A 22,820-nucleotide genomic window follows, 5' to 3' on the forward strand; every position below is an offset into this window, starting at 1 on the left:
AAGTGTACAAGACAGCATTATTAACCATGGTCCCCAGAACTTACCTGCCCTGTGTAACTGAAACCTTGTGTCCTTTGACCCACATCTCTGCATTTCATCCGGTCCCTGGCAATCACCAGTTCTACATTCTGCTGCTATGAGTTGACTTTTGTAGATTCCACATATAGGTCAGATCATATAGTATTTGTTTTTCTGTCTTGGCCCATGTCACTTAGCATGTCGTTCAGCTTCATCTGTATTGTCACAAGTGATAGGATTTCCTTCCTTTTCCAGGCTGAATGGTATTCCATTATGGGGCTTCACTGGTGGCTCAGTGGTAAAGAATCTGCTTGACATTGCAGGAGACACAGGTTCAATCTCTGGGTCAGGAAGACCTCGTAGAGAAGGAAATGGAAACCCACTCCAGTATCCTTGCCTAGAGACCCCATGGATAGAGGAGCCTGGCAGGCCACAGTCCATGGGGTTGCAAAGAGCTGGACTTGACTTAGGAAGTAAACAACAGCAGTATTCCATTGTATATATTTAAACACTGATTATTTTCATGTATTGGCTATTGTGAATAATTCTAGAGTGAGCATGGGACTGCAGATATCTCTTTGAGAAACCGATGTCATTCCCTTTGGTTACATACTTAACAGTGGGACTGCTGGCTCATACAGTAGTTCTAGTTTTAGTTTTTTGAGGAACTTCCGTACTGTTTTCCATAATGGCTGTACCATTTTACATTCTAAATATAATTTTCTAGAGACTTTTTTTTTGTACTCTTTAAGAGAGAATATTCTCTTTCTTAAAGCAAGTCATGTGCTGTTACTTCAATCGTGTCTGACTCTTTGCTACCTGCATGCACTGTAGCCTATCAGGCTCCTCTAAGCATGGGATTTCCCAGGCAAGAATACTAGAGTGGGTTGCCATTTCCTTCTCCAGGGAATCTTCCCAACCCAGGGATCGAACTCTCATCTCCCATGTCTTCTGCATTGGTAGGTGGATTCTTTTACCACTGAGCCACCTGGGAAGCCCAACTTTGTTTTAAGTTTACTTAAAACAAGTAGTCTTGGCTAAATATTAATTCTAGGTTGGTTAAAGAAGACCCCAGGTGGAGGAATTGGAGTGGAAAGAAATCCTGTTCACTGTGCTTTTCAATGTCATGTTTAGTAATTTATTTGCCTTAGATGTCTTGAATGTTTACCTTCCTACCAGCTGGAAATCCGTGCAGGCCAGTCCTTTACTACAAGGAGAAAGTCAGAAGGTGTTTCTGCGGATGTTGTCTCACCCTTTGCTACAAGTGAAAGTTGAAACTTACCACTGCTGTCTGGAAATTGTTAAGGTAGGTTGTTTGGTTTTTGTGGGGAGGGGAGCATTAACAGTGGATTCTTTTATTATAACACTAAAACTAAGAATTATTACCATAAAAATAAATGGTAATTATTAGTCAACTCTAAAAAATTTATATTATTGCATGCGTGCTGTGTGTGTGTGTGTGTGTGTGTGTGCGCGCGCGCACGCGCGTGCACTAAGTCACTTCAGTCATGTCTGACTCTTTGCAACCCTATGGACCATAGCCCACCAGGCTCCTCTGTCCTTGGGATTCTCCAGGCAAGAATACTGGATTGGATTACTGTGCCCTCCAGGAGATCTTCCTGACCCAAGGATTGAACCCATGTCTCTTAAGTCTCCTGCATTGGCAGGCAGGTTCTTTACCACTAGCGCCCTCCTGGGAAGCCCCCAAAAATTGTTAGTCAACTCTAAAAACTTTATACTATTAAATTCTGTAACTGCAAACTTGGTAAGTCTAGCATCTGAATCGCTTTATTAGAAGTTTTATTAAGAATTACATTTATGTTGTGTTACTTAATGACGGAAAAATTATAAGCGAAAGTTGACTTCTATCAAGTATTCAAAGTGATTTCTATGCACAGGAAAAGTTTTAGGTTATTACAGCTTAAATTTTATAGTTTCAGATCTGTTTTCTTAGTAATATTTTTCTTTTCTTTTGAAACAAATATTTCCTATATTTTTAAATTATAAAATATTTTAGGATAGAGTAGTGTTCTTGCCTGGAGAATCCCAGTGACAGGGGAGCCTGGTGGGCTGCCGTCTATGGGGTCGCACAGAGTCAGACACGACTGAAGCGACTTAGCAGCAGCAGCAGCAGCAGCACCAGTACATAAATATTAACTATTTTGATATTGAAAAGAACACTGTACAAAGGACAATATAGAAAAATACCTATGTTCCCATGTACTCTTGAAAATGTCCTCTTGTATTCAATACTTCTGTAAGTACTATCTAGGTATAATGTATAGGTTTTGCCATTTTTACTTATCATTTTTTTTCAGGGAAATAAAAATATTAGTTACAACTGAGGCTTCTTTCCTTTTGCCACCAATATAACCATTCTTAAAAGTTGGTGTTTATCCTTCCCATCTGTGTGTTTTACATACATGTCTCTATAAATCATATATATTATTGTTTCTGCCTTTTTAAAGTAAATAATTTCATGCTGTACACGTTTTTATGGCCTGTTCTTTTCATTTAATCTACCTCGTTCATTCATCTTAACTGCTCTTTACTTTGAATGTATTTTCTTCTATTTATAGTTAAGTATTTAGGTTTGGTCTACTTTTTACTGAAATTAAGTTTTTCAGTATTTTCAATAACTGTCTGTAACTGATAGTGCATGTTTGAAAATGTCTTGATTTTATCTTACTCCTGAATGATTGATTAGCTGAGTATAGAATTGTAGATTGACTGCTATTTTTTCTTAGCACTTTTCCAATACTCGTTTGCTCTTGTTAGGCTTCTATCATTTTTGAGAAGTCTGTTGTCAGTTAAATTATAATTTCTTTGTATTTTTTTTCTCTCTACCAGCTTTTAAGATCTTTTCCTTATCTCTGCTGTTCTTCAGTTTCATTGCAGTATAACTTTGTGATAGGTGTGTCATGCAAACTCAAAACTTGTCAGGAGAATCTTTATCTCCTACCAGTTAAAAGAAAAATTTTAGTGACTTAAGTACTAAAATTGGATTTGAATTATAAAGAGAAGAAAGAGGAATCCTTTGGAAAAATCAGTGTCACTGATTTTTAAAAACTTTTTGTATTATTTTGCAGGAATGTTTAGGCATCCATAATATCAGTAAACCTGTGTCTTCCCTTTGTAATGGAATTCATTTTCTACTTCACCCAAAAGTTCTGTATGAAATCTCTGCATTTGGCATTCAAGACCCCAAAAATGAGGTATGGCATGTTAAGAGGAAGTGTCAATACAAGAGAGTAATTTCGTAGATATTCAGCTAAATCAAGGTAATATTCTAATGTAACAAGACAGTAGGATGAGAAAGTAAAAAGAAACTTGTCTTTAATGTGTGGGTTCAGTTAAATTGTTGTTAAAAAAATGTTAAAAATGAGGCTCAAAATACAGGACATCCTTGTTCTCAGAGAACTCAGATCAAACTAAGTTTTTCATGTAAGGTATAGGAATGATGCAGTAGTTATAGTAAGAGTATTTCCATAAAAAACATTTTTATTCAATGGAAAAGTGTACTTTAAAGATAAGAAGAGAAACCATTAAAGGGGGAAAAACTGGTTGAGAACAGAATGTAAGATGATGCTGTGGAAACAGGAACTGTGAAGGAAGAGCTGCTGACTGTAGCAGCTTTCCAGACTGCGCATGGAGCGTCCCAGGTACGTAAGATGACTTGGCGGCCACCTCACTGGACTGATGTCCGTGTTGTTGGGCAGGTGAGCGCTGCAGCCAAGGCCATCCTGGTGCACCTGCTGCAGGGCCGACTGAGGGTGTCGGCGCCGACCTGGAACAAGTTCATCGAGTCCCTGTGCCCCGTCATCCCCGTGCTACAGGTACACTGTGCTCACCCACCTGGGCCACCGTTTCTGGTCAGTGAGCGTGACTGATTGAAACGCGTGCCGTCAGGGAGACGAGATGCTGGGGTGCTGTGTGTCTGGGTGTGAGGTTAAGAAGTGAGGCACTGGCCTTCAGCACCGACTGTGAAAAATAGAGCTCAGCCTCATGTAAAGGCTTATAGGCAAAACTAACCATGCTTTTCAAGCAGACTTGATAGAATGAAACTGGCTTCGTGGATTCTACCTGTTTATGTATGGATTAGCGTGATAGGTTGATTACTGAGCTCTCAGAGAGCCAGCTTTGTAAGCAGCCCTTCTGGGGTCAGGTAAAGGAGTGAGGGGCATGCAGGGCCCCCCTCCCTTGGATGGGAAGGTGGGGAAGATGGGAAAGGCCCACCCTCATGGGAGTGGTCCTTCAGAAGACAGAGCTGGGACCTCCGGCCAGTGCAAGACTGCTCCCGTCTTTGCAGGCGCTCCCGCTGTGTGTGCGGGGTGGGGGGTGCGGGGGCAGCTCTGAAGATCTGCAGGGGCCCCATCCAGGGCAGCCCCACAGCTCGACTCCTGGAGAAAAATTAGCACGTGTCAGGAGGGTTGGCACATTTTGCTGAAGTTCTCCAGTATTATTTTTTAAATACAGTTGAATGCAGGCTTCTTACTTCATGTTGGTTATTTTAAGAAAAGTCCTTATTCAACTGAATTGAAAGAAATTTGTGAGTTGCCTGACAGGTCAGCAGAGTTTCTTATTCTCTCAAGGTAAAGAATCAAGCAGCATGTTATGTATACAGTCAAATCATAACTTGCCTCTTGATGAAATCTGTTAGGGCTACGCCGACACTGAAGACCCTCTGGGGAACTGCATCCTCCACCTCAGCAGAGAGAGTCCAGAGACCGATGAAGGGGTGCTCCCCTCTGCCACCCGGCTGAAGTCCATGCTGCGGCTCCTGCTGGTGAAGAAGCCCTCGTAAGTAGAGCAGGTCCTCTGAGTGTGCGAGGCCATGGGAGCGTTCTGGGAAATGAGTGAATCCATGTGGAACCAGAGAAGGTCAGGGAGAGTGCTTCTTTTATCAGAGGGCCCCGTGAGTGGTCTTGTGGACGCTTTCCTTGGTGCCCCATCCTCCTCCAGCCTCGCCGCTAGGCCCGCCCGTGTTGTGGCCCCACCGCACTCACTGCTGGTCACAGCACTGCTGCACGCGGGGTAGAGCGGGGCACAGAAGCAGATGGCAGGAACCGTAGAGTGTTTGCACTGTCTTCTCTCTTTAGAAATTGTTAGCCTCCTTGAGTGAAACTTCTCCAATGAAATATTTTTTCTGAAAACTAAATTTTTTCATGAAAGTGTGGTGGACCAGTTGCCTCACATATCAGGGTCTGTTGTTGCTGTTCAGCCGCTCAGATGTGTCTGACTCTGCAACCCCATGGGTTGCGTCATGCCAGGCTTCCCTGTCCATCACCAGCTCCTGGAGCTTACCAATGTGTGGATATATTTTCATCTTGTTTAGCTTGTCCTCTTACTAGGCAAACTGAAGAAGTGCCCTTTCCTCCACCATTCATGTGTCATTTTAACTAAAAGAGGAGGAGAGAAGGATTGTCTTTCTTCCTTCTTGGTCAGTGCAGCATGAATCTACTATTACTCTCTCGGTGTAGCAGGGGTTAGATTTTCTCTCACCAAGAAGAGAAAAAACACTTAAATGTCCAGATGGATCAGCAGTGATGACGAGAAAGGACCAGCTGGAAAGGCTGGGGGACACAGACAGACGTTCTCTTGACGATGGGTAATTTTGTTTTCACCTTACCTAGTTAGGATGATACAGTGGCTTCTTTGTAAACAGGCAGTCAGACGACAAAATAAGGAAGTAGATGAAATAAAGTAAAATGATAAGAGAATGGAAGGAGGAAAATAGGGACATTGTAAGAGCATGTGTATTGTGCAGAGAGGAACCTGTGGGTGATGCTGGAGCCGGTGGGGCAGATGGGGTTACTGTGCGTGTGCTCCTCGGGATTGGGCTTCTGCAAGTGCTCCCTAGTCAGTGTCTTTATTACTACTGTGCTCATTTAGTACTCCCTTCCTCAAATTTGGTGATTTAGCAAAACAGATGTTTGTTTCCGGATTGCCTTTCCTGGCCCAAAGTCTCCAGGTAAACAGAAACACTGTTCTCAGGCAGGACGTTCTAGGGGCTTAGAGATCCCCTCCCAGGAGCCAAGGGTTTGGGTAAGGTAATTCTCAGTTACACACAGCCTAAAGCAGTGTAAATCAGTGTGTAATTGTTTTCATTATTTGACTAATCCTCTCTCATCTCATCAGACCATAAACTCCATTCGGCAGGAACGCTGTCCACTGGCTAATCTTTACATCCTCAGACCTTCATTGACCACCTTGGGGATAAATATGCTCAAAATATATTCGTTGAAAGAAACAAGTGTAGGGAAATAATCGGATTCTGGTGCTCTTGCTAAACCTAAGAAAATGTGAAGTTTATCTCCAGAGGAAGAGATGCCTAAGTCCATGCTTGCCGTGTTCCCTGCTAGCCTTTTCCCTGGGGGTGGTGGCTGCCCCTGCACCAGTGACCCCAGACACTAATGCAGAGCATGGGCCCAAAAGAAGAGTGTCATGTGGGTGACACGGCAGAGGGGAAAGGGAGCTTTGCCTGACTTCCCACACCATCTGGAGCAAATATTTGCCCTTCAAAGATGGTACCTGCTCATAATACAGTAAATTCCTGCTTTCTGTTGATTTGGGAAGCACTTGGGAAACAACGTCAGACTTTATTTTTTTGGGCTCCAAAATCACTGCAGATGGTGATTGCAGCCATGAAATTAAAAGACACATGTATACCTGTGGCAGATTCATTTTGATATATGGCAAAACCAATACAATATTGTAAAGTTAAATAAAATAAAATTAAAAAAAAATAAAAGACACTCCTTGGAAGAAAAGTTATGACCAACCTAGATAGCATATTGAAAAGCAGAGACATTACTTTGCCAACAAAGGTCCATCTAGTCAAGGCTATGGTTTTTCCAGTGGTCATGTATGAATGTGAGAGTTGGACTGTGAAGAAAGCTGAGCACTGAAGAATTGATGCTTTTGAATTGTGGTGTCAGAGAAGACTCTTGAGAGTCCCTTGGACTGCAAGGAAATCCAACCAGTCCATTCTGAAGGAGATCAGCCCTGGGATTTCTTTGGAGGGAATGATGCTAAAGCTGAAACTCCAGTACTTTGGCCACCTCATGCAAAGAGTTGAAAAGACTCTGATGCTGGGAGGGATTGGGGGCAGGAGGAGAAGGGGACGACAGAGGATGAGATGACTTGATGGCATCACTGACTCGATGGACGTGAGTCTGAGTGAACTCCTGGAGTTGGTGATGGACAGGGAGGCCTGGCGTGCTGCGATTCATGGGGTCGCAAAGAGAGTCGGAAACGACTGAGCGACTGAACTGAACTGAACTGGGGACCGTGGTCGGCTGTAACCTGGCAGCACACAACACAGACATGACACGGCCTGTCTGGAACTGGGCATGTAACAGAAGAGAGATTGTATCAGTCATACTTCATTACTAATTGTAACAAAGCGAGATCAGTGACGGGGACTTCAGGGTGACGGAAAACAGGCTTGCTGTTGTAGGGAGGCCTGCGCGGGTGTGCAGGTTTTAACTGTAGTCTTCCATGTGCAACCTGAAACCTGGAACTCGGATTACCGCTTAGAATGTCCCGGTGTCCATGTAGTTCGAGAACCTGTCTCAGTATCCTCCAGCTCATTGTTGCTTGTCAACTTGATGATTCTAGTTTTGCATTTCAGTTGGTGATGGACAGGGAGGCCTGGCATGCTGTGGTTCATGGGGTCGCAAAGAGTCGGACACAACTGAGCGACTGAACTGAACTCAACTAATAGTGTGCAGCAGCCAGCCTTTTCTTGAAATCTTCTGCCTTTGCACTCAACTGGCTTTAAAGCTAATCAAGTCCAGATAAAATAGAGTTTTGATGGGAGCTAGAAGTATTTGCATTTTCATATTTGAGGGGATCTATTTCACTCCGAGTATCTCACTTTAGCTATTAACATGATTACTCTCCTGGAGGTTCGACCTGTTGTCTGGACTGTGTTCTTGCGTCTGTGATAGTTTTCATGATTGAGATAGATCACTTGACATGGAGGCTGGAGTCAGGATTTTTAATTTTTAATTTGGAGTTGAGGCAGTATTGACTGTGAAGTTTGCAGTCACAGTGAGTCTGCATCTTCTCTTGTAATTATCAGTTATTCTTTATTTCTTCTGTCTATTTATAAATGTAAAATGCAGGAATAATTGTAGATATACAGTGAGTACTTTAATAGAAAAAGTAAAATGTCATTCATAATTTCAGTATAGTAGAAAATGAAAAAGTGAAAGTGTTGGTCACTCAGTCATGTCTGCTCTTTGTGACCCCATGGACTGTAGCCTGCCAGGCTCCTTTGTCAATGGAATTCTCCAGGCAAGAGTACCAGAGTGAGTATCCATTTCCTTCTCCAGGGGATCGTCCCAACCCAGGGATCAAACCTGTGTCTCCAGCACTGCAAACAGATTCTTTACCATCTAAGCCACAAAGGAAGCATAAGCATAGCTGATACTTGTGTTGATTTGTAATAATTCTTTGGATTATGGACCTTTCTAATTTCTATACTTTTTTTTTTTAGCCGTTTATATTCAGTTTATGTTACAAAATATTGACTTAAAGACTTTGTTTCTGCAGGGTCCGGGTGCTGGCATTAAAGCTCTTAGCATCTCACCTCACAAGGGAAGAGGGGTCTGACACCAAGCGCCCTTCAATAGATGCCAGAGTTCTCTCCAGAGTTACTAATTTATTTATTGTGAAAAAACCTATTGAACTCAAATTGGATGACCGAAGAGAACTGATGATTAAGGTGCCTCTAACTTTCAAGTTTATTCATTTGTTTATAACTGTGTGATCTATTGTGTGTTACATTCTTTATTCCATTATACATCAGACAGGGAGAGAAGTGGTAGCTTCACGTGTGAAGTTGAAGTTGTATCCTGGCTTTTTCTGGCTTCTGGATACATTTGTTTATTGAACAGATATTTCTTGACTGCCCACTGTATGCCAGGCATCATGTCCCTTTTCATTGAGAATATACTCTGGAAAGGCAAATTCATTTGAATAGAATCTTAAACACAGCGTAAGGCTAATCTCAAGGAAAGAAATTCTGTGATGACTCTTAAAAACAAATGTCACTGACATAAAAACTATTCTTTCTCTTCTCTTGGAAATATTCAAAAAAGAAAATATTCCTATGATAAAATTTTTCAGCCTTTTCATCACAGGAAAAGAATATAGAAGCCAAAGGCAGTTTCTCTTAAATGTTACAGTGGTTCTGAGGTATTTTTGTTAATCTCTTATTCTGAATCTTTGGCTTTTCCCCTCTCTTCAGAGGTTTAGCCTTCATCTCCTGTCTGCCCAAGGCTGCACCCGAATCATGGCGGACCTGTGGGATCAGTAACAGCTCGTGTCGGTTATCTCCATTGGTTCATTCCCAGCTTTCATAGCTTCACCTGTGGCTCTAAGTGTGCAGTCTGGCTGTTTTTATTTAAGTTTAGACCAGCCCTTGAGGCCTGTGGCAGTGCTGTAGAGCTACACATAATACAGTGGATTTTTTAAAATGGGGAAACACGTTCAGCGTTCTCCTAACCTGAGTGTTCGGGGCCATGTCATGGCAATGACAGGTGGTTGGAGAACCTTCCATGGACCATACACCAGGTCCTGTTGGGGTCGTCCTGTGTACTGAGCCCCTGGTGTCGCTCCTGGCCCTGTGTGTGGTGTGGGGGAAGGAGTGGGTTCTAGAGCTCTCTTTTCTGAGTGCATGTTAGGGCTGCAGATGGCGGTGGGTGGGAGGAAGGAAGAGTGTGTTCTGAGTCCTTTTCTCTCCCCTGGTCCTGTTGTATTTTGCGTCCTCACACTCTCCTGGCAGGAAGTGACGTCCGGGGGCTGGTACGGGGCAGAGGCTGGTCGGAGAGCTGGGCAGCCTGCCCCAGGGAGCTCTCTGCTCCAGGGTGCTTGAGAGGGGAAGGGGAGCGGGCCAGGGGAACTCAGCTGGTGGCCCCTGGGAGCAGCAGAGAAACCCCGAGTCACATTGGGGTTGACTCACATATCTGGGATTGCTGTTCTCAGGCTAGCAGGCTACCACCTGGAGTAATGTTATGCAACTTGAACATTTTCTGTGAAATTGTTAAAAGTGGCTGCTAATGGGTTGTGAACAACTTCCTGGCAAAAATGTACATTAAGAGGAGAGGCTTATTTGACATGATGACTCTTTGTTTTAGATCTTAACTCCCTCTCTGACCTAGCACATCTTTCTTCCAAATATAAATATATTGATTACTTAAATAAGTTGGCTTTTGAGCCTTTCTTTTAATGGTATGAACTATAGAATGCTGTAGAATTTTACTGGAGAATTGGAAGTAGATGAAAAAATAATTTTTTTTTTCTTTTTGGTTTTCAGTTGGAGACTGTTGAAAAGGTGTATGGAATCTTTGTCTCAGATGATGTTGATCTTGTTTTGAGAAAGTCAGCCGCAGAGCAGTTAGTGGTGATTATGCAAGGTACTGTCTGAGGAACGTGCTGCTGAGGATGGAATTTCAGGGTGCTGCATACAGTGGTGCCGGGGGTTGGCAAACTGGTTTGTAGGCCATTCTGACCTGTGGCCTGTTTCTCTTAACAGCCTTCAAGTTAAGGGTAATGTTTACATTTTTAACAAATGTGCAACAAAGGCCATATGTGGCCCACAAAGCCTGATATATTTACTATCTAGTTCTTTACAGAAAAAGTTTGCTGACCTCAGGTCTAGATTATCATTATTTAACCTAGGGAATGTCATTTGATATGTTGATATAATTCAAACAGTAAATTGCATCTTCCTTTCTCACTTTACCTAGTATGTGGTGTTCTGTTTGTTCCGTCTTGCTTAAAGAAATAAATCAAATTGTACTTTTTGGGTAGGTAAGATAAAAATAATGTACTGTGACTATGTATTTTCTTTAAAGGTTTATTTTTAAAAAAGAAGTAGCAGAATGTACTCTTACCTTGTTTGTAGTGTTGTTATTCTTAGTTTTTAGTTTTTTCCCATATGTGATGTGTGTAATTTATTGTTAATGTTTGAAAGAAGTACCTTTGCATTTACATAAAAGGATTTTTTTCAACTTGGAAGGTGGGATATGATGAATGTTACCATCCTGATTGGGATGAGAGAGTAACGTGGAAAGGCATATTCAACATATTTGTGGTTTTAATAACAGTAGTAGAAACTACAGAAAATCAGGCTCAAGCAAATGTGGAAAGCCTCCACTAAGAAATTAAAAAAAAGGTTTTAGAGAGTATTCTTTGGGTATTGTCTAGTATTTCAAAAAGAAAGCTCCTAGTTTGGCATGCACTGTATTGGAAGGTAGTGGAGCTGCCTTTTTAAAGTGGCAGTTGGAGATAGTTACAGTGACAGCTACTAATTCAATATCAACTTTATGTTTGTATGTTTTTCTTAATGAGAATATAGGGGGACAAATTAAGAAAATGTGTCTACAAGTTATGAAATACTTATATCTAACTTAGAAGCAATGAGAGTGTTTGGTCCTAATGATGTCTCTAGTGCCTGTGTGTGTGTGTACATCTTAGTCTTTTAGGGCTGCTGTAATAGAATACCACAGACTAGGTGATTGATAAACAACAGAAATTTATTCTCACAGTTCTGGAGGCTGAAAGTCCAAGGTTACGGTGCTGTACATTCAGTGTCTGGTGAGGGCGTTTCTTGGTTCATAGTTGGCTGTCTTCCTCCTGTGTCCTCACATGGAGAAGGGGCAACAAAGCTCTCCTGTTTTTATCAGGACACTAATCTCATTCACGAAGCCTCCACCCTCGTGATTGGTGACCTCCCAGAAGCCCCACCTCTTGGAACCTCCACTTTGGAGACTGGCTTTCACACAGATGAGCTCTGTGGGGACACAGACACTCAGACCGTGCCAGTGTGTGCACGCACATATCCGCACGAATATGTTTATTGGAAAAGAGTCCATGTTCTTTAGAAATATTTAGAGTATGTTACAGACCCTTTCTTTTGTATTTGCTATTAAGAGTTTGGGATTAAAGAACTTGTGTTAATAGAAAAATCATGTTGCAAGTGATATTTACACATTTGCTTGTGGAGAATCTAAGCGTTTTGAGATGATGGATTTGGAAAAGAGAAGAAATGCCAATGAAAGAACCTACAATAATGTTCCATGTACAAATTAAAGGAGTCATTTGTATACTTAAAATTCTGGTACTTTTCAGAATCTGACTAGTTCATTTAATGATTCTTTTTAAAATAGTTTCTTTACATTATAGAAGACGTTCTTGTTACTTAAAAGTTCTCAAATTGTTGAGATGTGTATAAAGTAAAAAGTTTAAGCTGTCATCCTCTAATTTTCAACTATTTTTAACAGTTTGAAAGTTGTGGATGTCTGTTCTGTATTTTTAAGACTATAGAAAGTGTTCTTTAATTTTTAATAACTTTTTTTTTGGTCTACAGATATTAAAATGCATGCTGTGGTGAAAAAAGTGCACCTAGTTGACAAGATAATTGAGTATTTAAGTGAATGTGTGGGTCAGGATGGTGAGGTAAGACATATTTTTACAGACTGCTGTTTTTATTAATTAAATTTGAAATGAATTCACTTGGTTTTGGATGAGTTCTTGGAGTGTCAGTCTTGAGTAACACCCACGACCTGTTCATTTTTTTTTTTAATTTCTTAGAAGTAAGGTCTCTAAAGGAAAAGTAACCTTAAAATTTATATTAGATGTATAAGCATAAGTATATACAAAACTTACTTTGAGTGGAAAACAATTCTTAATGTTTGCATTTTAGTTTCACATAATTTTGGTGAAAAAGCATGAATTTAGAATAAGATAATGTTATATTTTGGAGCTTCCCAGGTGGCACAGCTGGAAAGAATCTGCCTGTAATGCAGGTTTGATCCCTGGGTCGGGAAGATTCCCCTGGAGGAGGAAATGGCAACCCACTCCAGTATTCTTGCCTGGAGAATCCCATGGACAGAGGAGCCTGGCGGGCTACAGTCCATGGGGTCACAAAGAGTCGGACATGACTGAGCACACAGGCACGCACACACATATGCAAAGTATATTTTATCTCATCTTAAAACTGATGACCATAGACAACTGTGTTTCCCCCGCCGGCCAGGTGGTGGAGTGTTTGGTTCAGCCGAGCCTCATGCTCCTGAGGAAGGTCCTCTGTGCCGACCCCGTCCTGCGAGAGTCTCTGTCCCAGAAGACTTCTGTCCTGACCCTGCTCTTCAGAGGTACATAAATTCTGATAGTAAGGAGCTCAGTCTTAAGCTTTAAGTGTTTGTTCTTTAACTGTAGGTGACATTTACTTTCTACTTTACTAACAGAATACCAAAGTGGGTATGCTGCTAAAAGAACCCATCGCAGTGGAAAATGTTTAACACTTTTGTGGCAATTTTCTTAAAATTCTGTTTCAGAGTAGGCCTCACAGCTGGGAGGGCTGAAGCCTCTGACGGCCTCCCACGCGGTGAGGTGGCTGTCGGGGGTGGTCAGCTCCCACCTGCAGAGCGAGGGGCTAAAGCAGCTGTCAGCACTGCCTTCTTTCCAACATCTGTTTCCTCTCTATTGTTTTATTTTGTGCCTTTAGATCTGACGCTTTGCTGCGATAACTGCTTAAATCCTTAAACTGGCCTAGAGGGTATATATATAAACCCAGTCTGTGGGGAGTGGGAACTAGACCATCCTGAATGGCTGTGAGCATCAGTGTATTATATTACATTTTATAAAGTGTGTGTTTTTTTTTTTTAACCCCTTTCAGTTTGGTTGTAATAGAGTAACGTATTTAGATGGGAAAACTCCATGTAATTTTGTTCTCTTGTTAAATTTTTCTTGCCTTTTCTGACTGTTCTCAGTAGAGAGCTTGGTAACATTATATGCTGTTTTCTTTCCTAGAAGTGTAGGCCACTGCTTTTAAATATTCTACAAGAAATGTCTTGATCGGATGTCTTAATATGTTTAATCTTGTCAGTTATTAAGCATATTAAGAGATAAATGATACTTATGTTCAAAATATCCTTAGAATATAGTCATTTTATTTTAGCATTTTCTTGTCTTCTAATGATTCCTGCTTGCCAAGTTAATAGGACACAGTTTAAATAATATTGATAAAGCTTCTAACCAGGTAAAGTTCTAGAGACTCAGAGTGTTCGGCTTCATATATTTTGAGTAGTGTGTAAAATTTTATAATTTTTTTTATAGATTGATGTGGAAGAGTAGCAGTTATGGATCTGTAGTTTTCCTTCACCTCATTAATAATTATCTTCCTATTAACGTCATTCAGCAGAACTTAATTCCAGTTTACCATTTCTTTATGATTTTGATTTATTCAAGCAGTCAACTAATTATGAATGCCTATTAGATTCAAAGGTGTTTTCTAAGCTAACATAATCTGTACCCTTTTTAATACTTTTTCTGTCTCATTGATGTTTCCAATCATTACTTAATTGAGTCTGAGAATAAATGATAGTATCTCTCATTAATGAATTTAGTTTCAGGGCAAAGTTAGTTTTTTACCTAGGTACTCAACAAGGAAAATTCGTTACTCAGCAGACATTCGTTGACTGCATGCAGTGTGCTAGACCAGTAGTGTCTGTATCCTCCAAATGTACTACACCAGAACCTCTGTTAACAAGCCCTGCAGAGATTCGCATAGATTTGAAAGGTTGAGAGCCACTCTTTTAGTAATGTCAGTTTGTCTGGGTTAACACTGCATTTCTCTGAGAATGGCATCTCTTCTTTTAGAGTTAAGATATTTTAAATTTGAGGTTCATCCTTTTTTGAGGTGAAAATATAAAGTTATGCTTCTTTTTATTTCTCAGTTTCCTTGATATTTCATGAAGATTGTACCATTGTGACTGAAGTTGGAGCATTGTTTTGTCTTCTGTTATTTGATGAAGTATCAAGAATGGATATGTGGTGAGCTATAAGAGTTTTAAATGAATTTTGCTCTGAAATATCTAAGGTTTCTGATGCAGTCTTGCAGCAATACATGGAAATTTCTGACTTAGGAAGCTTATGCTTTCCATGGTAGATATATGTGGTATGATATTTGGTTTGAGTAAGCAGTATTAAAAAGCACATTGGCTCAAAAAGTCACCCAGAACTTTACTTTTGAACATCACTAAGTACAAAATTTAATAATTACTATAGTAAATTCTATCCTAAATGCATTTTTAAGTATATACTCTCAATTTTGTGTTTTTTGTTCTTGAATATTTAATTTTAAAAACCTTGGGGAAGATGTTTAGGATGGTAGCATCTGATTAACACTGATCTTGAGCAGGATTACTGGGAGGGAGACATGGAGGCCACCTGCCAGGATAGCACTTGCATCGTCTGAGTCATTTCTTATATGGACTTCTTAAAGAAAAGCACTGTTTGCTCTTTATAAGTAGGTTGGGGAGGGCGCCGTGTTGTAACTGGACTGAATGACAGAATCAGGTGCAGCTCTGCATCTGAGCGTCGGTCGAGGAGGGGAAGCGGGTCTTGTTTGTTCAGCATGACAACGGTCCACTCAGTTGTCTCTTTGCTTTTCTGTTTCTGCTGTGAAATAGGTCTGATAGTCCTTCCTGCACACCATCTTCACCATCAGTCTTCAGTCTGCCTGTTTCAGTTTCTAGAAGGTAAAAAATTTCTTCCTTCGATTTTCTCGAAGGTAAAATACTGGTACTGAAAGGGAAATAAGAATCTGTGGTTTGTTAAAGTTTCACCTAGCTTTTCCTCACATGCCTTGTAGCGCTTTCACATCTCCTTCGTAAGGGGGGCTTCTGAGGGCTCAGTAGGTGTGCATCCCCCGTCACCAGATATTTGGTTTGATGCTGTTCACGACTACAGAAAGCTTGAGAGAACCGCGCGGTGAACACTCACGTACCCTGCGGTCTATAGTCAGCAACTGTTAAGATGTAGGTCTTGCTTCCTTCCTCCCTCTCTCCTGCTCTCTCAATACATTTATCTATTTTTATGTGATCTTTTCCCCAACCAGCTTAAAGATAAGTTTCAGACATAATCTTACTTCCCTCCCAATTATTCCAACGTATACCTTCTTAAATTAAGATGTTATCTTATATAACCACTGTATCATGAATGGTCACATTTAAGAAAATCAAAAGTAATTCTGTAATTTGATCCAGTTTCTCTAATTATACCCAAAATATCCTTCATGGATTTTTTTTTTTAAAGCAAGATCCAGTCAGGTCATGAATTACATTTGGTATTCATCTTTCTTTAGACTTTTTAAAAAGTAAATTTTTTTTTATGGAAGTGTACACAAAGTTTACAAATCACAAATTTTTCCAGATAAATACATGCATGTATCTAGCACACAGATTAAGGTACAAAATATTACTAGCATGCCGGAAACCACGTTCATGCTTCTTCCTTACCTTCCAGGGCCCACAAAGGTAATTCTACTTTCATTTCTGTTATTATACATTGTTCTTGCACTTTATAAGGTATATTCTTCTCTCCGGCTTCTTTTGTTCCACTTGGGGAGATGTGTCTGCGTCACGTCGTGAAGCACTATTGGGTTTGTTTCCACTTCTGTGTGAGAGTATACAGCTGTGTAGTTTACATTCTACCACTGATGGACACTGGGTTGTTTTCTGTTTGGGGCTACTGTGAATAAATGACTGCTAAGAATATTCTTGAACATATACGGATCAGAGGGTATTTACACGTTTAGCTTTAGTAGGTGCTCCTAAACAGTATTCCAGAGTGGTGCACTGGAAGCACCAGAGTGATTCACCTCCCAGCTCCAGTGTAGCAGTCCCTGCCGTTCTACACCACATATATTAATACAACGTCCGGATCCCCACCAGGCACATCCATCATTCACCTTTGATTTCCCTATCTCAGACCTTGCGTTAACCATTTCTCTGAGGAGTCCTGGTTACTCCTAAGGAAAATTCCAATTTTTAAAATTTGTCTTTTCTTAAATTATGCAGTCTCATTTGTATATAGAGTCCTACCTTGGCCTCTTTTACTGAGATGCTTGAAGTGAAGAAGCACACTAAAGTTTCTCTTAGAAATCCTACTCAAGGGTGTTTACCTGACATTAGTTACAAATATGTGAATATTAGCAAAATTCTTCTTTAACATTTGAGATGCTAGACATTGCTGTACTGCTAAACACTGTGAAATTAACTTTAAGAGATGCTGCTATTGAATATTTCTTAGATCTAAAAATATTTCTAGGTTCTCTTGGTAACACAGAGTCATTGAGTTTATTGATGATGCCACTGTGTTCTCAAGCGAAAATAGTTAAGCTGTGATTCTGTCCCTTATTGACTGCTGTGAGCACAGGCAATTCATTTGCCCTCTGTAAGTCCCATTTTGATCATGTGTAAAATGGGTATCATACTGCCATGCCAGGTAACTGAGTAAAAGGTAACATGCATTGTTAGCACACAGTAGACATTGGTGTTTCAGTTGAACACCATGTGTGTGTCGTTCACTGTAGCCACGGGCCTTGATTTCAGAGGGTGTCAGTTCCCTCTGCAAACACCTCTAATACAACAAGGACTGTGGTAAATTCTCAGGGAATTGTTCAATCAAGTGTCTTGGGAAGTTTGGAGGAGGGCAGAAGGATAAAGCATGACAACTGCTCCAAATCGGGACCATGAGAGAGATCTTCGTGTTATTGTAAAGTGGGAGGTGTAGAACTGACTCTCCTTTGTGGCTCACCATTTTGAGTAGCATTTAAGAATTTAAAAGTTTGTGATTATTTTTATTCCCTTTCTTCAGGTATCATCTACCAGTGCATGTAGTTGGCCACCATGCCGTGAGTCCTAACTCCGTGGTTTTGCCGTTATCTGCTGACTCTTTGGCCTTGAAGCCGGTATCAGATATGCTGAGGATGGCTTGGAACCTGTCGTGGTATCACGGGAGTGACAATGTGTTGAAGCAAGTGAACTCCGAAGCTGAAATCCAGGAGTAAGTGTGACACATGTAGAAAAGCATTCACATTTAATTAATTTAATTAGGCCTTATTTTTCCTTTAGATCAAGTAGCTTTTTTGCTTATGGTCATCTGCTTTTTCACTGAAGATAATAATTTTTACTTTGTTTTATAGGTTGTATATATTTATTACTTTTAAAAAACTATCATACAAAGGAATTTCAACACATTGTTCTCTGTTGTTTTAGAGATTGTATAAAGTTGGGTTAGTTAGTAGATTAATTCACTAGGAAAAGTGCTCTGGGTTAGTGTAAAAGCTTAATAAGTCTGTGTGCATTTGTCATCATTACTGTGATGGTGATGACTTCTAAATATATTGAAAATTAGTGTTTTCTTTTGCATGAAAATTATATTTCTCCAAGCAGGAAAATGTCAATATAAATGTCCTCAAGCTACTGTAAAACCCTAATATTGACAGATACACACCAGATTTTCTTTTGGCCATGAGTCACCCTTTAATTAAAAGGAAACAAAGATAAAATAGAATTTGGGGGAGCTAGTTTAAAAATAATTGTTAGCTTTTATTTAAATAGCTTCTATTGCTCTTTGTTTAGATTTTTAGATACACTGAAGTTATCCACCGAGGACACCCTTACTCTGAAGATGACCCACACACCTAGTGGACTCAAGGACTGTCTCTGCTCCATCGTTCAGGCCGCAGGCCACAGGGAAGTGAGGGCTGCTCTCACAAGGATGAGTTTTTATCTCCTAAATGACAGACTGTCTTTCAAGGGCGGCACTGGCCCCTGTGGGGTTACCCTAAAGTCCTTGTCTTGGCACACCACACTAAACAGGTCAGTGTCAGCTCCAGGTGCCGGGCCAGAGACCTGGGCTGGATTGTATTTGGGTTCCTTTCCATACATTTAAGATAAGAGCATGTGTTCTTATTGTCGGTATTGTGAGAGAGAAATGTGATTTTAGAAAGAAAAACTTAAGGATTTTTAATTATCTGTAATGCATATCCTTTCCAATGAGTCAGCTCTTCGCATGAATTGGCTGAAGTACTGGAGTTTCAGCTTTAGCATCATTCCTTCCAAAGAAATCCCAGGGCTGATCTCCTTCAGAATGAACTGGTTGGATCTCCTTGCAGTCCAAGGGACTCTCAAGAGTCTTCTCCAACACCACAGTTCAAAAGCATCAGTTCTTCGGTGCTCAGCCTTCTTCACAGTCCAACTCTCACATCCATACATGACCACTGGAAAAACCATAGCCTTGACTAGATGGACCTTTGTTGGCAAAGTGATGTCTCTGCTTTTGAACATGCTATCTAGGTTGGTCATAACCTTCCTTCCAAGGAGTAAGTGTCTTTTAATTTCATGGTTGCAGTCACCATCTGCAGTGATTTTGGAGCCCAAAAAAATAGTCTGCCACTGTTTCCACTGTTTCCCCATCTATTTCCCATGAAGTGATGGGACCAGATGCCATGATCTTCGTTTTCTGAATGTTGAGCTTTAAGCCAACTTTTTCACTCTCCACTTTCACTTTCATCAAGAGGTTTTTGAGTTCCTCTTCACTTTCTGCCATAAGGGTGGTGTCATCTGCATATCTGAGGTTATTGATATTTCTCCCGGCAATCTTGATTGCAGCTTGTGCTTCTTCCAGTCCAGCGTTTCTCATGATGTACTCTGCATATAAGTTAAATAAGCAGGGTGACAATATACAGCCTTGACGTACTCCTTTTCCTATTTGGAACCAGTCTGTTGTTCCATGTCCAGTTCTAACTGTTGCTTCCTGACCTGCATACACATTTCTCAAGAGGCAGATCAAGACTCTGATGCTGGGAGGGATTGGGGGCAGGAGGAGAAGGGGACGACAGGATGAGATGGCTGGATGGCGTCACTGACTCGATGGACGTGAGTCTGGGTGAACTCCAGGAGTTGGTGATGGACAGAGAGGCCTGGCGTGCTGCGATTCATGGGGTCGCAGAGGGTCGGACACGACTGAGCGACTGAACTGAACTGAACTGACTGAATGCATATCTTAGAACAGCAAAAGAGAAAATTTGAACATAATTACTGCAGTTTGGAGTTACAAATAAATTGTTATAATTTTTTATAGATATTAAAGTTATTCTATTTTTAGGTCCTATCATAGGAAATCTTAGTTTATCTTACAAAAGTAAGTGATTAGGATAATATGGGGTAAACAAACTGAATGCTGATCCTGTCCATATTATAAATGAGCTGAGATATCAGGGAATTGATTAAAGCCTTAGTAACCCTGGCTGTTTTATTTGCTTTTGCCTTTGTTTTGTTCTTAATTATCTCATTGATATTTTTACTCTGAATTTCATGAAGTTGATAACCATGTGGAGGTCCTTTGATAGTTATTGGAAAACCCTGGCCTGTAAATTTAACATGTTTAACTGGTAGCAGATGGCTGCATTTGAAACAAGACTGATAAATAGCTGTTGCCAGCAATTTTACATTTCAGTCTTCATATGACTTTAGTATAAAATGTATAACTTTCTGTTAAACAGAAAGTGTGCAGTTTTCAAAATGCAAGGTTTATATGCATTTCTAAAATGTGGGTGCTCGTTTAGTGTAGCTCTCACAATTTGGATATCTAATTCGCCTTTTCCAGTGGTGTGCTGGAGCCAGCTAGGACCACCTTGTTAGAGAGCTGTTGGTTAAATTATCTGAATTTCTGCAAGTTAGTTGTTAAACACAACCACTCTTAAAAATTATATTTTGTAAACTTATAGTCAAATTATATGAAAGATAAAGGTAACAATTATGCAAAGTTATCACTTCCTAATTATTTTACAACATTTCAATGTTATCTGTGTTCTCGAAGCTGTTTATATGGATCTGCCTGTGTGATGGGAACGCTGTGTAAAGGTGAGCTGCAGGCCTCCCCCGACAGCTGGATGGTCCCGTGGTGGACGGCAGGCAGACATGGCAGGGTATTTACACTGTAGAAATCGGCAAGCACAGCAAGTCAGCCTCCGCCTCACTGCTTAGCCACTTGTTAAATACTTAACTGCCACTTATTTTGAAGAACTAGAAACCATGGTTATGGTTTTCTTTTATCGTAGGTTTTTACAAGTTCTTCCTGCTTGCACTGAAGATGAGAAGCTGTTAATAGATATCATACATTTTCTCAGTAAGTTATTGAAGGAACAAAGGAAAAATGTACCCGTAGAACTTCTAAACTGGCTTCTAGAAGTACTTCTTAGACAAGTAAGTGCTGTTAAGGAATTTGAGTTTTAGGTTTGACAGATGATATATTTTATAAAGATTATTAATACTGTGTATGGAAATACGGAAAAGTATAATTTTTACATAGCTCATGTTTAGCAAAGTAGTCCTGCTGTTGTAATCTATAGCTTTTAGCAATATGCCTTCCTAACATGACTGAGTTTAAGTTAAAAGTCTATGGACTAAATGGGACCTTCAGTCTTGGTGTTTAACAAAACCTGATCTCTTTGTGAACTTTCAGCTTGCAACCATATTTTTCAGTGAGGTTCTTAGAGCGGGGAAGTTCAGATAGGCCTGTGAAGAGGCAGGGAGCCAAGCATGGAGGCAGAGGGACAATGCTGGTGAGGTTGGAAAGAATGAGTCACGCTGTTCAGGCTTTAATGTAAGTTTAGTGTAGTATTTACCCTTCCAGCCCCCACTGCTCTCTACTTTTTGTAGATGAATGTGTTTTAAGAAACCTGCCAAGAATCCAGGAAGCTAGCTTGCTTTTTATAGCTGGTCTACGTGTTTTATCTTTACAGATACTGTAGGGATTTACTTAACCTACTAAAGACAAACCTTTGCACAATCATGAAAAAAACACAGTAAAATTAGGAAAAAGGGCCTAAACTGAAACAGAAGATAGTAGACCTTATAAAACAAAAATGTTTCATTATATGTTAATGCATTGCAAAGCTCATTTAAAGACTTGATTCTCTGTAAAAATGCATGGTGCTCATATAATGTAAGTTAGAAATTCTAATTGAGAATGCTTTTATTATTTTTTTTTAATTTATTTATTTTAATTAGAGGCTAATTACTTTACAATATTGTATTGGTTTTGCCATACATCCACATGAATCTGCCACAGGTGTCCAGGTGTTCCCAATCCTGAATCCCCCTCCCACCTCCCTCCCCATGCCATTCCTCTGGGTCATCCCAGTGCACCAGCCCCAAGCATCCTGTATCCTGCATCAAACCTGGACTGGCAATTCATGTCTTATATGATATTATACATGTTTCAATGCCATTCTCCCAGATCATCTCCCCCCCTCCCACAGAGTCCAAAAGACTGTTCTATACATCTGTGTCTCTTTTGCTATCTCGCATACAGGGTTATCATTAACATCTTTCTAAATTCCATATATATGCGTTAGTGTACTGTATTGGTGTTTTTCTTTCTGGCTTACTTCACTCTGAATAATAGGCTCCAGTTTCATCCACCTCGGTAGAACTGATTCAAATGAATTCTTTTTAATGGCTGAGTAATACTCTATTGTGTATATGTGAGAATGCTTTTAAAAGTAGTTATAAATTTAAAAGATATGTATATGAATGTTTATGCGTGTAAACCTTGTTTAGATGTTTATTGTTTTCTGCCTTACTGTGCTTGGTATAAAGGAGGACCATTTGTTCACAGCTGCATCCCACATTTGCCATAGTGCCTTGCACATAGTGAGCTCTCAGTTCAGTTCAGTTCAGTCGCTCAGTCGTGTCCAACTCTTTGCGACCCCATGGACTGCAGCATGCCAGGCCTCCCTGTCTATCATCAACTCCTGGAGCTTATTCAAACTCATGTCATTGAGTCAGTGATGCCATCCAGCCATCTCATCCTCTGTCATCCCCTTCTCCTGCCTTCAGTCTTTTCCAGCATCAGGGTCTTTTCAGATCTTTGCATCAGGTGGCCAAAGTATTGGAGTTTCAGCTTCAGCATCAGTCCTTCCAATGAATATTCAG

The 22,820-nt window shown here is 40.4% G+C and overlaps 1 protein-coding gene across 10 annotated transcripts in view; it reads left to right on the forward strand.

Moving 5' to 3' along the window:
* RTTN (rotatin) overlaps positions 1-22,820 on the forward strand; it is a 120,637-nt gene that overhangs the window by 28,898 nt on the left and 68,919 nt on the right. For all 10 annotated transcript variants that reach the window (XR_015153399.1, XR_015153400.1, XR_015153401.1 and 7 more), the window contains 13 exons: positions 1,198-1,324; positions 3,108-3,233; positions 3,738-3,854; positions 4,679-4,818; positions 8,578-8,749; positions 10,343-10,442; positions 12,398-12,486; positions 13,067-13,184; positions 14,769-14,865; positions 15,504-15,572; positions 17,692-17,880; positions 18,459-18,698; positions 20,942-21,086. Coding sequence is in view for 7 of the 10 variants with exons in the window: in XM_086372188.1 (XP_086228314.1) it covers positions 1,198-1,324; positions 3,108-3,233; positions 3,738-3,854; positions 4,679-4,818; positions 8,578-8,749; positions 10,343-10,442; positions 12,398-12,486; positions 13,067-13,184; positions 14,769-14,865; positions 15,504-15,572; positions 17,692-17,880; positions 18,459-18,698; positions 20,942-21,086 (1,729 nt within the window). In the remaining 3 variants the exon portion in view is untranslated. The remainder of the gene's footprint in view (positions 1-1,197; positions 1,325-3,107; positions 3,234-3,737; positions 3,855-4,678; positions 4,819-8,577; positions 8,750-10,342; positions 10,443-12,397; positions 12,487-13,066; positions 13,185-14,768; positions 14,866-15,503; positions 15,573-17,691; positions 17,881-18,458; positions 18,699-20,941; positions 21,087-22,820) is intronic.

Source organism: Bos grunniens, chromosome 24, assembly GCF_055505025.1.
Source record: "Bos grunniens cultivar Pamir isolate PY7600 chromosome 24, Bosgru_T2T1.0, whole genome shotgun sequence".
NCBI classification, from domain to species: Eukaryota; Metazoa; Chordata; class Mammalia; order Artiodactyla; family Bovidae; genus Bos; species Bos grunniens.